Below are 16,169 nucleotides of genomic sequence, written 5' to 3'. Positions count from 1 at the left end.
TCTGTTCTGTTTTATCTGTTTGTTTATTTTTATTTATTTATTTTCTGTTGGGTTTTTTTTCTATCTTTCTAGTATTGCATGTGTCTGTATGTGCCAAAACTTTGCATAAATACAATTTACCAAAAAAAAAAAAAAGACAAATACGTGATAAAATGTCGTCTTATTGGTTCAAATAAATGAAAGTTTATGTTTTAATGTAAACATATAGGCCCCTAGGTCTCCTCGGGCCCCTACACAGACTGTACCTTTAAAGACTCTTGTCCCAATTAAAGCCAAGCCCCGCCCCTGGAGCAGACATCCCATGAGTCATAAAGTTTGATGTCCTGCCCAAAGTTTAGACCCGACTGGAGCAAAAGTTTTTTTCTAGAAAGTGAGCTGCGGAGATTTTCCTACGAACTATGAATCTTTCTTGTAAGAATATTCTCTAACAGCTTCAACTCGGCCAAAACAGAGAAAAAGTGGGCCTCTTCCAGCGAGCGTTTGTTGTGTTTTTTTCGTCTTTTGTGGCTGCGTCTGCTTTTTTTTTTTTTTTTTTTTTGGAAAAGTTGGGGCCGGACGACAACACAGATTCCAGTGTGGAGTAGATATGCGCTTTGTTACATTCACAAGTATGCCAGCAAGAAACAACAGGAAAGCGCTGTCTTTCACTGCAGATTTCGACAGCTAACACAGTTTGGAAAGAAATTAAAGTACTCGTGTGTTAAACTTTAGAATGACTCGGGATAACTTTTACTGAGTGGCGTCGATATTCTGATTCCTGCTGTGTGAAAGAAAAGAAAAAAAGTTTGGGATTTGGCTCAAACTACTTTTTGGTGAGTTTCTGAACGCGACATTTTCGGACACATAAAGTTCGCAGACTGTTTGGGACAATGGATCCGAGCCAGCACAACCCTCCTGCCGGACACCAAATCGTCCATGTACGGGGCGACTCTGAGACCGACCTGGAGGCTCTTTTTAACGCCGTGATGAACCCGAAAAACACTATCGTGCCCCCTTCCGTACCCATGAGGATGAGGAAACTGCCAGACTCCTTCTTCAAACCCCCTGAACCAAAGTCCCATTCCAGACAAGTAAGCCCGCCCTGTCTCTCTGCCCCTTCCCAGAAATCACGATTAAAGCGAGGCCCATCCTGTGGGGGCCCTGGCCCACACTATGTGACTTGTAATAGTTTCTTTAACCTACTTTGCATTTGTTTGTTGCCTTTAATATGTCAACACTGCGCCTTCAGCAGCTATCACACCTTTAAACAGAGGACATATGAGAACTTTTAATGTTGTTTTTGCCCTTAAAAGGTTAATTTACCCTACAATCTTTTACATATTAAAATTACAGTACATTTGCTTAAGTTTTTCCAACAAGTTGTGTTGAGATTGGTTAAATCACTGCAGAGCAAAGGCCTGTGTGGCCTGTGCGTAAAAGTTATAGAGTAACCAAATATGCTCAAACTCCTTTCCCTTAACAATAAAACAATGATCTACAGAGGAAAGGAGGGTAGTATTACACTTAAAGTGAGTTGTCAGATTGTCTGAGCCTTCACAGTGGAGGTGAAGTTGCACATATGTGTAAATATTTTGGTTAGATTCGTGCCTGTTTATTTACCGAGGAGTAGCATTCATGTGTAAACAATCAAAGAAAAATAACTAAAACAGAGTTTTTGTTATCGAGATGATTTGCAATCAAGAAATCATACGATGGATGAATTCGTCCTATTAACCCCCTTCCCCCTTTCCTCCCCCCTACCGTCCCCCACAACTGTTGCTTGTGGTCTCTGTGGAGTTTTGTTGTCAGTGCGCATGCGTCGTGCTGCAGCGAGTCTGCGCTCTGTTCTGTCCCACACAGGCCTTGGATCCCCCCATCCTCAGACTTAAACAACTCTCAAACCTGCCTATACACATGAAAAAAGCTTCTTAACATACATGTGATTATAAATAAATTCAACAAAAGTGAAATGTTAAATAAATCACACTGATCCTTAATGGTGTGCTTGTAGTTTGTTTTAAACTTAATTCAAAATGGAAATATGTATTTTAAATTATTTTATTTGTTACATTGATATTTGTATACAGTCCTTAATTGTTTGTTTAGTTTACTAGAGACATTAAACAAACGTAAAGTTCTCAACAACCTTGCTTTTACCTTTTGCTTCTAATGTGTCAAAACAAAATATATTTAAAGACCACAGGACTTTATTCACTGTGCATCTCTTCCAACCCTGACACAGGCCAGCACTGACGCTGGGAGCGGCGGAGTCCTCACACCCCACCATGTCCGTGCACACTCATCCCCGGCCTCCCTGCAGTTGGGCGCAGTCAGTGGTGGCTCCCTGGCTGGCATGCCCCCACCAGGTGCTTCCCCTCAACATCTCCGTCAGTCTTCATATGAGATTCCTGATGACGTGCCTCTGCCACCGGGGTGGGAGATGGCCAAAACCGCGTCTGGTCAGAGATACTTCCTCAAGTAAGTATGCCTGCAACAAGGGTCAGCTCTGTTTCCTGCATTATACGGTCGTTAAGAAATGTTACAACTTAAAATAATGTGTGATTTAACATGAATGGAGGGCTTTGAAATAGTTTTATAGATATATATAGCACATAGTCGTCAATACGCCCCCTAGAGATATGTATGTCCTACTTTCGCCACTTGGCATCCAAAAGAAGGCTCAGTAGTGGGAACTTTTGTTTCAAGAGAATTTGTGACCTGAAATGCAAAAAGTTGAGACGACCCACTGCAATAGATCCAGTCAGTGAACTGACAAAACTGGTCATCAACATACAGTGTATACATTAACAATAATGTTTAAGTATCTTCTTATTGTTCAGCAGACATGTCAAAATCTGAAGCCTTTATTGTCATTGCACAGGGTAGTACAACCAAATTTGCCACCAACCCGTCCAAAACGTATAAAACACACAAACAATATGACAGAGGTGAACAGGACAGCAAGACAGAGATGCATGTGATTGAACCTTTCAATGAGCTACATTTGCAGCATTTCTAGCACTGGTTGAAACTTATTTTAGAGAAGAAGGGAAACTTTTAGCTTGGACTAATGGTCAAGACAAATCTATATTTCCAGTGTTTTCGCTAAGTTTGTGGAAGACTTAAGAGCACATATCTGGTGGGGCATGTCAGGGTGGTCCCCCAAGAAAATTGTACATTTTTCAATTAAAATTGTCCAGATAAATATCACTTTGGACCAATATTATTACCATAGCAGTCCAAAAGGTGGAAAAGTTTGAGCAGAGAACAAGCAAACAACACCCAAAAGCATAAAGTAAAACCTTTCTACAGAAGTCCAGTGGAGACAAACTACAACCATTAGATCTGGTTAGAGTAATTAAGTGATTTTTGATGCTCTCAACATTGATTTTTTTAGATTGATTTGTGCCCAAAATGTCTTGGGTGCTGTGCCTAAGCTTCACAATGCTCGGGAAAACCCTGGTTTCCAAAGACGTGGTCTTGAGACGGGAATCTCACAGTACAGCTCTGTTCAGTGTACATTATGCTGACAATAATGTGCAAATCTGCTACAGTGCACAATGGTGGCCAGTGTGCTCAAAAAGAGACAATTGCAATAGTTGAATTGTAGGTTATTAAATTTGGTGGCCTCTGCAAACAAGAGAGAAGCCTTTTGAGGGACTGCTGCTGTATGTTGTGTTCGTTTTCTTGGGCTCAGGTTTCAGTAGAAACAATGGATCATTGTCGCTGCCCCAGACAGCAAAGGAGAGCATCTCTGCAGAACTCATCTGCAAAAACAGCACATCTCCTCCACATTAATGATCCAAAGTCTTTTTAAATCAGAGGTAGTTGCTATACCAGAGCCTTTAAGGCATGGGTCTCAAACTTGCGGCCCGCAGACCAATTGTGGCCCTCATGATGATATTTTGTGGCCCCCACCTTGATATGAAAGTTTAATGTGAGTTTTATATGAATGGCACTTTACTGTGTTGTGTGTGGAAGGTCCCTTAAATTACTTTTTTTGGTAATTTTGTGTCTTTTTTTGTGGTTATTTTGTGTCTTTTTTTTGTGGTTATTTTGTGTCTTTTTTAAGTAATTTAGGGTTTTTTTTGGTAATTCTGTGTCTTTTTGGTCAATTTGTGTCTTTTTTGTGTCATTTTGATACTGCCTCCAGCGGCCCCCAGGTAATTTGAGTTTGAGACCCCTGCTTTAAGGCCTGTTGTAAAGTTTCTGACAATGCACGTTTTTAGTTGTGAGGGTTTTCTTTCTCTTTTGTATTGCTTTCTTAGGTGTTTTGCTTTATACTCCGTAATTCAGGGAAAAGATCAATTGAAATATTCATAAAAGTAACATCCTTGTCATTAATTTGTGTTAAGTTTATAAAGATATTCTGCAGCTTATGTTTAGAGATGATATCATTGACTCATCTGAAATCGAAAGTCGGCGTTCTTATTCCTCTTAGAGGCAAAACCTTGTCAGTTCTAGGAAATATTACTCTCTGATGCCAGGTCTGAACAAACATGATAGCCTCAAATTTACTTGGATCAAAAAAGAGCTTTCAGTACCAGATGTTTTAAGGTCTAACATCTGGAGAACATCTGGGCCGTTTTGAGGAGGCTCTTCTAAAATTGTACAAAAGGACTGGGGGGTAGGAGAGAGAACACACTATTCCCAAAGACTCTCCCAGGATCACTGCATTTGTTTAGAAACTGACTGATCTAATGCGCCTCCAGACACTGAAGCAATTTCAAAACCGAATTAAAGTTAGAAAGTCCAATCTTGTATAACTGTTCAAATGTTTACGTCACTATTAAGTGTTGTTGTTGTTTGTAGGAATACGTCAATAGCTTTTTTAAATGAAACAATGTGTCGTTGTATAACAACTGCATAACTGTCAAAAGTTTGAGTTTTTCCTACTGAAAACAAAAGACTGCGAGTGAAGAATTTCTGTCTCTGACGGAGTGATTGGTAGTAAAGGCACAGTGAATCCTAAAATATGACAGTCTTTTTACAGTTTAGGTTCGTACCATATGTCAACAGACTCATCTTTCTTATAACAATAACAACAATTTACTTAAAATCCTGAATTTTAAACGCTATTCTGTTGAAAATAATGTAAAAATGAATGCAGATTATAGCAAGTCTCTGCTCATAAATGTTTACAACTATCTTGTTTTTGTCATCTAGCTTTTGTCTGTGGAAAAGCAGACGAGTTGTTCTGTTACAAACTGTGTTATACAACTGGAGAAAGTGTAGTACACAGTGTTTGTGTTCAAGTAAGGAAAACTCCAGGAGACATCTTCCATACGCCGCACATCAAAGTGTAGATATTTGATCTGGTATACAGGCGGCCTCAGCAGAGCTGCTGGAAAAGACACTCCCCTATTTATAAACAGGGGTTGTCTGACCGAGACGTGTTGCAGAAGGAGTGAAGCGAGAGTGTGTGTGTGTGTGTGTGTGTGTGTGTGGGTGGGTGGGTGGATGGACGGGTGGGGGTGGGGAGTTTGTCACCAGCAGGCAGAGCCGAGCACAGAGTGGGGGCTCACATTTCACTCAGGTGACCGCTGTTGTCCTTAGAGATAAATCAAGTCGGGGAAAGTTTTTTTTTTTTTTTTTGAATAATCTGTTTCTGATGTTTACTAGTGCATGATACAGTTGTACAGTGGGTTACTGGCCTCTGTGAGTCACAGCAGCGCTGCGGATGCCGATGTCTCACTCTCTTTAAAAGCCAGGCTCCGTTTTTTGGAATGAATGGAGCCGTGGAGCTGTGATGGTGTCTCTTTTGTGTCAATGGAGTTAAATGGCAGCCATGTGGAGATGACTAGAAGAGGGGCCAAGAGAAACTCCGGCCCTCCCTTTGTCCCAGCAGTGAAACAGTGATCTTTATTCAGACCACAGGCCTGTTGAGACTCATGTGAGCCTTCCCAAAATAGACAAATGGTTGACATGAAGTTTAAAGATGGCGGCGAGGGAGGGCAGCGGCTTTCTTAGGAGTTTTACTATGGTCTTCACTTCCGAAATGGCTAGGAGTCAGGGCTGCTTAATCTTAGCAAAAATCACAATCATGATTATTTTGGTCAATATTAAGACATCTCGATTATTTGTCACGATTACTCATTGACTTAAGGAAACATCATGCTTTTATTAAACTTAAAAAAACCCAACTTCTTAAAAAAACTTCTTACCATACATGTGAAGTGATTATAAATAAATTCAACAAAAGTGAAATGTTAAATTAATCACACTGATCCTTAATGGTGTGCTTGTTTCTTTTAATCACTACTAATTACTTCAATAATTTGTATAAAAATAAGAAATAAAAATCTATTTTTGTAAACTATTTCCAACATATTCCCAACAGTAACTCAACGCAATTTGGATAAAATATTAACAATATAATAATTTAAATATTGGTAGTTGTTATTTAAATAGCAGTCAGATTTGAGTAATCTCCTGCAAAAATCTCTATTTTGTTTTGACTATTGCATTAATAACAAAAACCTTAAGCTGGGAGAAGACCGGGAGAATGTCAACAAAGTCTGTTGACCTTTCCTCCTCTTTCTTCCAGCAGTTTGCTGTGGCCTTTGATTTATGACAGCAGGGGCAGGGAGGTTGGGTCACCTTGCTTGGTGCTGGGTGGGGGGCAGGGCCGGTCTCGAGGGCTGGGTCATAAACTAATGAAGGTTTCTAATTTAGACACACCGGTAAACTAGGAGGGGTAATCACTGTTTCCGGGCGCTTATTAAATGCAGCTTTGAATGAGCTTTTAGTCCGTGGGAAGTCAGCCCTAAGCGGAGGGAAGCTTTGGGGGAGCAGCTATTGTCTGCCCTCAGGGGCAGGTAGAGCTCTGTGTTGATGGACACTTTTGTCTTTCCTCTATTGGATTTTAAACTGTTTTGATGAGCCTATTTTCCCACAACCGTAACGGCTGTCTTGTGGCTCTCCCAATTTAATTTAACAGTGATTGTGAATGATCGTTCACTGTGACTAGATTTGTTTTTTTGTTTTTTTGGCATTTCACACTGTATTATAGGCTGTGGCTAATTAGTTTTCTGCGTTTTTAGCACTGTAAAGCTGCACACTCTGGGTTAACTAGGAACACTAAACAGACTGGAGCTTCAGCGTTCACTATATGGGGTTTCCTGAACATCTGTTACACTGAACACAAGTCAAAGAGACCCCCTATTAGAGCAGGAAAGATCAAGTGTTTATCTGGACCTTATGCTCCCATTGTATGCAGGCAATGTATATGTAGTGGTGGTTTGGACTATGGGAATAAAGTTGGGATTTCCAGCAGACGATTGTACCTCCATAGTAATATTTAGCTTGTTTAAAACAGAAATGTCTGGTTCTTGCATTAAAATCTCAAGTGTTTTTATAATGAGTAACTACAGCATTCTTTATTCCAGTCCCTTTTGAGACACTAAAATGACTTTTTTGCATGCATAAATATATTTATTTTAATATTACAAGACCCACAGTCCATTGAGAGATGCACACAAACTGCCATGGTCGTGTAGTTGTCAGTTGCCTGACCTGCTGTTTTAAATCTGCACCACATCTTCTTTAATCACAGCAGAGTTTAATGTCTGTTCATTGTCCAGTTATATTGCTTAGCTGTAGGATTGTCACGATACTAAAATTTTCAACTCGATACCGATACTCGATACCCTTTTCGATACCACAAGGATAAAAATAAAGACCCCCAAATTTAACAGAAATATTTTTATTAACAAGAAAAATGCAACATGTAAAAATTAACAGAACCACAGGTTAAATATTTATAATAAACTGTGCAAAAAGAAACTGCAACTATGATAACAAGCTTCAGATACTAAAATTAGTTTTGTATCCGAATATAATGTTTTAGTATCGATATTTTTGACAACCCTACTTAGCTGACACTGATTTCATACTCAGCATCTTGTGTAAACATCATATATAATACCCAAATGTTTTCAGTATCAACTGTTACCCAATTTACTCTACTTAAAGCTTGATGTGATAAGTACACAAATTGGATTTCAGACTAAGCTGTTATGAACCGAGGCCACTCGGTCAGCCCCAAATGGTGCTGGGAAGACTGGGCTGTAAGCCTGCGAGGAGCCCTCATTTGGAGCAACTTTGTGTTTGACAAACTTTTGGTTTATTGACCACACACAGACAAGGCCCTTCCTGTTCAACTGGGGCCTGTCAGCTCAGTACACAAATGGGACTGTGAGAAAGTCAGGCTAGTGTTTACCAAAGTCTTGATGTAACACCTCTGTTCCAGACATCAATGCCTCCACTGTCACTGAGGGCATCTCCACAGAGATGTAGTATCTGAGAAGTGGACCCTCTCAGGTGGGGTTTAGAGTTCCCGAAACTACTCCAACCATAACACCTCTTTGCAACTTTATCGCGCTTGGATAACAAAACTAAGAAGCATTTGCATAAATGGTGTCATTTGCAGCATGCATATATTTGGACTATTTTTAATGTTGAAATGTACGTGTGATGAATTTGATATTGCAAAGTGGTCTATTAATTAACAGTCAATATAAGAAGTAAAGGTAACACTTTACAATAACCATCATTTATAAATGGTAAACAGATTTATTAATGTTTAATCATCATTTATAAACCGTATATAGACCATTTGGAATGGTAAATATATATAATATATCAATGTTTAACTAACTACATCATTTATAAATGACAAATAGATGGTATATTAATGTAAGTTTATAGTCATTTTACCATTAACAAACAATTAAATTATAATTAACAGTTCATTAATAGTTTTAGTTGCACTCATTTTAACATTTTAAACACCATATTAAGTATGTTAATGATTTTGGTTTATAAACCATCTATAAACATTACTTAGTTGGTTATTGTATAGTGTTACCGAAGTAATAAAAAAACATTAAGACTTGACTGATCCTTAAAAATGAAACTCTATTTAATGAGTCTTTTGAGTTACTTCTTAAATACGCAGTCAAATTGAACCTTCCAGGCTACACTCAGTCCTGGTCCTTTGTGAATTAGTTGCTTCGTTAGGAAGTATGATGATACAAACCCTCCTTCAAAGGGAAACTTAAAGCCACAATAGGGTCACAGAGGTTGCCCCAATAATCTCTCTTGATGATGTCCTGCTGATAGAGAGGCAGCCAGGCATCCCCAGTCAACCAGAGTGGAGGTGGTCATCCTCATCTTAGAGGCCTGATTACATCTGGCCTCCCTCAGTGCACTCTTTAGTCATCGGCTTCAACCACCTCCCAAGCATATACTCCCTGGGTGGAGCCACTGTGGCCTGAGGATCCCATTTTTAACATTTGGCAACTCAGCTGTGGGGTGTGTTTCATCATTACTGCACTCCCCATAGATTCACTCCCTTGTTTCACACCAGTGGAACACAGCATTTGACCTCTGGCTTTGAAGAGAGATACTTTTTCAGAGTCAAATCTAGCTACAATCTGCTGTTTTGGCAGGTAGCAGAGCTTATTCGGAGACATTAAAACCACAAAGCCAGAGACTTATTTTTGGATAGAACATTTTTCCCAAAGCCAGACGTAAACACTACAGTTTTCATTGATGTAAACAGGCCATGGTTGTGTTTTAGCATCTCAGGGGCCTGTTCCATAAAGTGACTTTCCAAATAAGCCTTCAGTTATTCTGACTCATTATCAGTTGATAAGATTCCATCAAGTAAATTCAACTAGTTTCCCAGAATAACTGAGCTTAACATGTGGAATTGGTTGTATCGAGCTAAAAACAGAAGCTTTTGGAAAACTCGCTTCAAGGACGTTTGTCATACTACTGAAACCAGATGAAGTCTGTGAAACAAGTGCAACATTTAACACTTAGACTTCTTCACTTGGATCTCTTTAAGGATGTAGAACCTTTGCGAAGTGAGTCTTTGAAGCTAAACCCAGTAATGTACTTTTGATTCAGTGATAGTCTTTCAAATATACATTTTAACTAGTGATGGAGTGAAATTCTATCTTGAATGATCTTAGTGTTGGGGAAAAAAACATCTATGTGGACCAGCTTCCATGTGAACAGCACCACAGAGAAAAATTGAACACCATATCATTTAAGCAAAGTCAAGTTTAACCTTTATGTGAAAGGTCCCCCTCCCTCCTCCTCAGCAAGACACATTATAAATAACGCTGGCACAATAAACGCCACCTTGATAATTGGGCCATCAGTCAAGGAGATGTCAAGTGCCGGGTGGATCAAGAGTCCTACTCTGCTCTGCTCAGCCACAAGTCAACCATGATGATAGCTTGAGCAATAGTACCTGAACATTTACAGTCAGTTTCCCATGAAGAAGCTAATGATGGGTTATGTTTCGTCTTCGGTGTTTCACAACAGAACCCCAAACATCAGATTGAGGCCATGTCCACAATAATCCAGATATATTGATATTTTTTTTTCACTGTTTTGGCCTTTCATTAACAGTAGTACTGCATTTTGGAACACCAGAAACATAATTTGAAAGCATTTGAAAGTGGTTGATTATGGAAAAATGGACTCCATTCATCAAATGGTGCTTTAAAACTTGTGTAAACCACTTACGACAGAAATTGTATAAAGCTGCTGTCTCACCTCTCAAGGCTTGAAAGGTGGTTATAAAAGAGTGTAGTTTGCTCCTTCATTTAGATAAGCAGCCATGGCTCATTGAGTTCAAATCAGTTACAATAGATTTTAATCGCAATGTGTATTAATAGCAGCAGTATCATAACCACTCCTGGATTATTCATTTATGTGACCAATGGCAGTTGTTCAGAAGACACATTTTCTTAAAGTATCATCTTTATATTTTGGCATGCCAGTTTGATCAACCCTCAACAAAACTTTTAAAATCAGCAGTATATATATATATATATATATATATATATATATATATATAGATAGTTATTATATAATAAGAAAATGTATCTTCTGAACAGCTGTGCCATTGGTCACATAAATTAATAATAAATAATCCAGGAGTGGTCATGATGCTGCTGCTATTAATACACATTGCGATTAAAATCTATTGTAACTGATTTGAATATATATATATATATATGTATATATATTATAGAATTTATCCATGTAAAAGTCTCGTTGAGATTAAAAAGAATCTCTTTTCCAAGAGAGACCTGGCCAAGAACAGCAGCATGACAAGTTACAACATATAAACACAGTTATCATAAACAATTAAATACATATACAGTATCACAACAACACTGAAGGAGCCTCAAAGTAGCCGACTTATAAGAAAAAGTCACACCGACTAAGGGAAATAATTTCTTTATCCCTTTTAGAATGAATTTAAATTCACAGATTGTGGTCATTTCAGAGAGTCAATTCCTTTCGCAAATTGTACATTTACATTACAGTACATGCGAACATTGTTTTCAAATGTAAGTGCATTGGTGTGTACGAGGCCTGAGCCACAACCAGTTAGCTGTGTGTCCACTGCCCTGCCCCGGGGACGCAGGTTGGGGGGAGGGTGTGGTGGCCGTCCTGCTGAGCTCGCCGTGGTGTCAGAGACATGTAAAGACAACACCGAGCAGTTGTGACTGTGGAGGTTGCAGATCATCAGCAATTCCTAACAGCAACTGGTGGCCTCCAGCCGTCCCAACAGTTGCCATGACATTGTTTTGTTTTATGTTACGCCAACAGGAAGCGGTGTATGGCCCGGGCCATATAGGGTTCAGGACATGTCGAGTGAATGGATTATCTTTTAGTTTTAAAATCTGGTGATGAATTACCACCTCTTGGTAACTTATTTACCAGATCTCTGAGTCCTTATGTACAGGCTCTTTGAATACAGTGCAGTGCTGAGTTGGAAGTTCTCACAGGGTGTGAATTTTATCACAAGCTTCTTGATTAGACTCTCCTCTGTTTTGAACTGAAGCTTTGTTTACATTTGTTTTGATTGATTTGAGCTCCAAACATTAGCCTCCCAGACTAGGGTTTGATAGAAATTTCAATATTTGCATGTTCATCTGTCCTAAGAGGAGCAATAAGGAAAATAATTTCTCATCAGACTTCTTGGAGGTTTTGAGGTTGTATATTTCCATTGGTGTTTTCCACTTGTAGCAGTCGTGTTCGGCATTGGTGTACCAGGATGTGCAGGCCTCTCATTTACGATAAGCCCTCCCTTCCCTTATCCTGGTGCTCCTCTCGAGTCTCCTCCCCTGTTCTCCCCTCCCCTCTATAATAAATGTCATAGTTTCCAGAGTGGGAAGGAGGCAGAGAAGGGGGCAGGGCGGGCGCTCCGAGTGTAACAGGACCACAGCAACTCATGCAGCCAATGGAATTCAGAGGGATTGCTTCCGTAGATGTTTTTTTCCCTCTTTCACTCTTTTTTTTTCTTTTCTGTAGTTGTCTCACCCCGCTCCCTGTGACCCCTCTTTCTCAAAGGGCCCCTCCAATCTGAGCAGTTCCAGCTATTTTGCTTGGTTTGTGGTGTTTGTGTGTGTGTGTGTGTGAGTGTGTGTGTGTGTGTGTGTGTGTGAGGCCTGGGGGAGGGTTTGGTAGGGGATTTGGCAGCTCCTTTGATCAGTAAAGCATAAACAAGAGGGGGCTTCAAAATGGGTTGCATTGTGTGGGGGGGAGGAGTGCTGAGTCAGGCCCTCTCGCTCTGTGGCCTGGGATAGAGAGCAGACAGGCAGGCTGGGATTACCGCAGAGGCCAAGAGAAACTTTCTGAATCTCTCACTTCAACCAGCTGTTCCAAAATCTGGGCTAATGGCGCTTTGGGATCAAATTAACAGCAAGGCTGGAGGAACATGATTTTTTGCACGGTTCAATATATAGATTGCTTTGGGTAATATTTATTTACATTATGAACAAACTATATATTATGTCATTTGTATTGAAATGATTCAACCGCTGCAAAAATATAAATGCAAGAGTCGTGGTTTTGCATAAACAAGCAACTGGAGTTTGGTGCCTATTTGTTTGAGGTGAGGGAAGGGGGGGGGGGGGTCTTTTAAATGGGATGTTTCAAAAAACAAAAAAAGAACAAGTGAATAGTGGGGTTTTAGGTCGTAGCTCAGTCTGTGCCTTTGTCAAGCAGGTGAAAGCTTTGTAAATGTGGCGCCAGATTGTTAAAGCCCCTGACACTCCACAGTGTCCGAGCCACTTCCAGGAAAAAGGACCCCCTGCGTTGAGCCCTGGGACTGACCCTCCCTCAATAGAGAGGGTCCTGCTCGGGAGAGGAGGGCTTCCTGTATTAGCTTTCCATCTTAATCAAGCAACAAGTACCAACAAAGCACTAATTATCAATGCCTTCACAGAATGCAACACAATGCCCCCTCCCCCGCTCCCCACTCCTGTCCCGGCAAAGACGAGCCATAAAATAGATGGAGCAACATTGTCTGACGTTACAATAGTTGTTTTGAAACCAATCATCGCCTCTCAGACATTTTCTAGAAGACGTGTTCATCTTACCTACAGACACAGATGTTTGACTTGAGTTATTTTCTAGCTGTCTGCAGTTGAAGTCTACACTGCTCTCTGTTATTTATAACTTTATTTTAATCCAAAACAACATGCACTTTCTTCATTCTGACTCATGGCATACAACTTCGAGTGAATTATAGGGATAAATATCCGAGTCTTATCCAAACTAAGAATGAAAGCCTTGTGTGAATCTATATTGAAATGTGGGTTCAGACCAGGTCCAAACAGACACAGCTGAGCTGGGCTTCCTGTAACAGTCATCGTTTACAGAAAGCAGGGTTAGATTCAATGTTTTCATCAAAGAGCTTGTTGAAACTGCTCTGAGTCATCAGTTCCTGCATGTGGCCTGCTGTTACACATGCATATTGCCCCTGGTTTGACCTCACTACTGATTACTGGTAAAAACACATTGATGGCAACTTTTAACACTGATTAATCTCGTCTCCTTACAGCCACATTGATCAGACCACCACTTGGCAGGATCCTCGTAAGGCCCTGCTCCAGATGAACCAGGCTGCCCCGCCCAGTTCTGTGCCAGTCCAGCAGCAGAACATTATGAACCCAGCCAGTGGTATGTATATGTTGACTTTGTTCAATTTAGAAACAAAGAAATGGCACATGGCATGGGCTTTGGAGCACTTAACTCACAATTACATTTCCTTGAGATTATTTCTGGGCATTTTCTTACTTTCATAATACATACAGTAAAATTCAGGAGCAGTCTTGTCTAGTTCCTACATGTCACTAAGACTCTGTGTACCTCAGCGCTGTCCATGCAGCTGGAATTTGCCCTAGGTGAGGTAAGACTGATGTAGAACGTGACAGGTCCTGTCTGACATGTTTAGGAGCTTGGTGACTCACAGATTAGAGAGTTTGCAGATGAAGTCTCTCTGTATTCTCAAATTGTTGTTGTTCTATCTGCAAAACCTATAACAGGGTTCATAGGAAGTATCGAAAGTTTGGACAAAATGCTTTCGTCATGTTTTCAATGTTTGGAATATGCTTGAATTTGAATATACTCCCTTAAAAATGCTTGATTCCAAACATAATTTGGTGTTTCATTAACACAATCGCTCACCAAAAATCTTTTAATATATGAACCTTGTTGTCAGCTAGTTGCCTCCTGGCCTCACACACCAGACAAACTAGGCAAGCTAATAGCTAGATAAGTCCTCTGTTGATCCCTTACTCTGAAAAAAATTAGCATTAAATAATAATTATAAAAACATACAGTCAAAGTCAACAGCTGGTAAAATAAAAGTGACAAAAATAATGTACTGCTCTTTGTCTTGGACAAAAATAGATGATATCCACACTGCAAAAAAGGTGTCTAAAAACAAGATAAAAACACTAAATCTGATGGAAATGATCTTGCTGCATGGACAGATAATTTCATTTGACAAGATTTCTTAAATTAAGATTATTAAATCTAGAAATAAGCATGTTGTACGCTTAAAATAAGAAATTAACTCTTAAAACAAGATCAATTAAAGCTGTAAGCAGCGATGAACTGGCCCAAGCAGAGTGACCTGACAATTATTTGTTTCTTACGAAGATAAGAAAAAACTTTAGATTTAGAAGTGTTAGATAATTTCTCTTATTTTAAGAGTTAATTTCTTATTTTAAGCGTACAACATGCTTATTTCTAGATTTAACAATCTTAATTTAAGAAATCTTGTCAAGTGAAATTATCTGTCCATGCAGCGAGATCATTTCCCTCAGATTTAGTGTTTTTATCTTGTTTTTAGACACACCTTTTTTGCAGAACAACCGTGTGCACATGATAAACATAGACATATACTATATCAGATATAGTATATGTGTATGTTTCTCTAACTACAGTATGCTGTAATTATGTGTTATATATACATAATTATAGATATATAGTCCAAGTAGTGGTGCTATATGTTCCACTCCAACATTATTTTTGCCTGTCACCCCTCAGGTCCTCTCCCTGAGGGCTGGGAACAAGCTATTACATCAGAGGGAGAAATTTACTACATCAACCACAAGAACAAGACCACATCCTGGCTTGACCCACGACTTGACCCGCGCTACGGTGAGTTTGCTGTAGATACAATCTAACTTTAGTTTATTTATTAAATTAACTTTACTATTAGGCAACCAAAGAGTTATGATGATAATACTAGTTAAATTGAACAAGGAAATCAAAACCAGAAACTTAGAAATTTAGAGCAAAGAGCACTTTCTCCAGTAGAAAGCTCTGGCTAATCCATAAAATATGTATCACCACAATTGTAATAGTGGGTTCAGTTCTGTATGATTCATTGTTCATTTCTCCGTATTACATTGTTTTGGGGTGACTCGCCAATACCATCAGTTGTTGAAACCAGATTTCACCCGCCAAACCCCCACCCTCAAAATCCACACCTAACCTTTTGTCAGCCATTTTAGTGTTGGAGCAACAGCTGAGTTGACCATTAATCCCCCAGGCCCAGCTTAAGTTTGACAGTTAGCTTTCAGTGTGTGGTGGTGGCCAGGGTTGGTGAATTAGTGACAGGACCTGGTACATGTGTTGAGATTTCTCTGTGGCCATGGGAATGAGCTAATCCTCCTGTGCAAGGAAGACTTCCAGAGATGAAGGTTCCTGCTTATGTCACACTGACTCATTTACGCTTCAGGTGCCTTCCCTTCATTACAGCAGCATTCCCCAGGGAAGCTCACCCTGGTTCACAAAGGCAACATGTGTGAATCAGCACGCAGCCTGTTATCCTGTTTAATTTTAGCTTTACTTTTTATCAAGCC

At 39.7% G+C, this 16,169-nt stretch overlaps 1 protein-coding gene across 1 annotated transcript in view; it reads left to right on the top strand.

The window, feature by feature from the left end:
• Window positions 1–28: 28 nt before the first annotated feature.
• The window catches only part of yap1 (Yes1 associated transcriptional regulator), a 29,130-nt gene continuing 12,989 nt past the window's right edge, over window positions 29–16,169 (top strand). Inside the window, exons 1-4 of the mRNA XM_059331269.1 lie at window positions 29–1,070; window positions 2,222–2,457; window positions 13,856–13,974; window positions 15,349–15,462. Coding sequence (XP_059187252.1) covers window positions 870–1,070; window positions 2,222–2,457; window positions 13,856–13,974; window positions 15,349–15,462 — 670 coding nt within the window. The 5' untranslated portion in view covers window positions 29–869. The remainder of the gene's footprint in view (window positions 1,071–2,221; window positions 2,458–13,855; window positions 13,975–15,348; window positions 15,463–16,169) is intronic.

The sequence above is a fragment of the Centropristis striata genome, chromosome 4 (genome assembly GCF_030273125.1).
Source record: "Centropristis striata isolate RG_2023a ecotype Rhode Island chromosome 4, C.striata_1.0, whole genome shotgun sequence".
In the NCBI taxonomy this organism is placed as follows: domain Eukaryota; kingdom Metazoa; phylum Chordata; class Actinopteri; order Perciformes; family Serranidae; genus Centropristis; species Centropristis striata.
The sequence above is the reverse complement of the archived record's forward strand: the minus strand, read 5'-3'. Positions and strand labels throughout refer to the sequence as shown.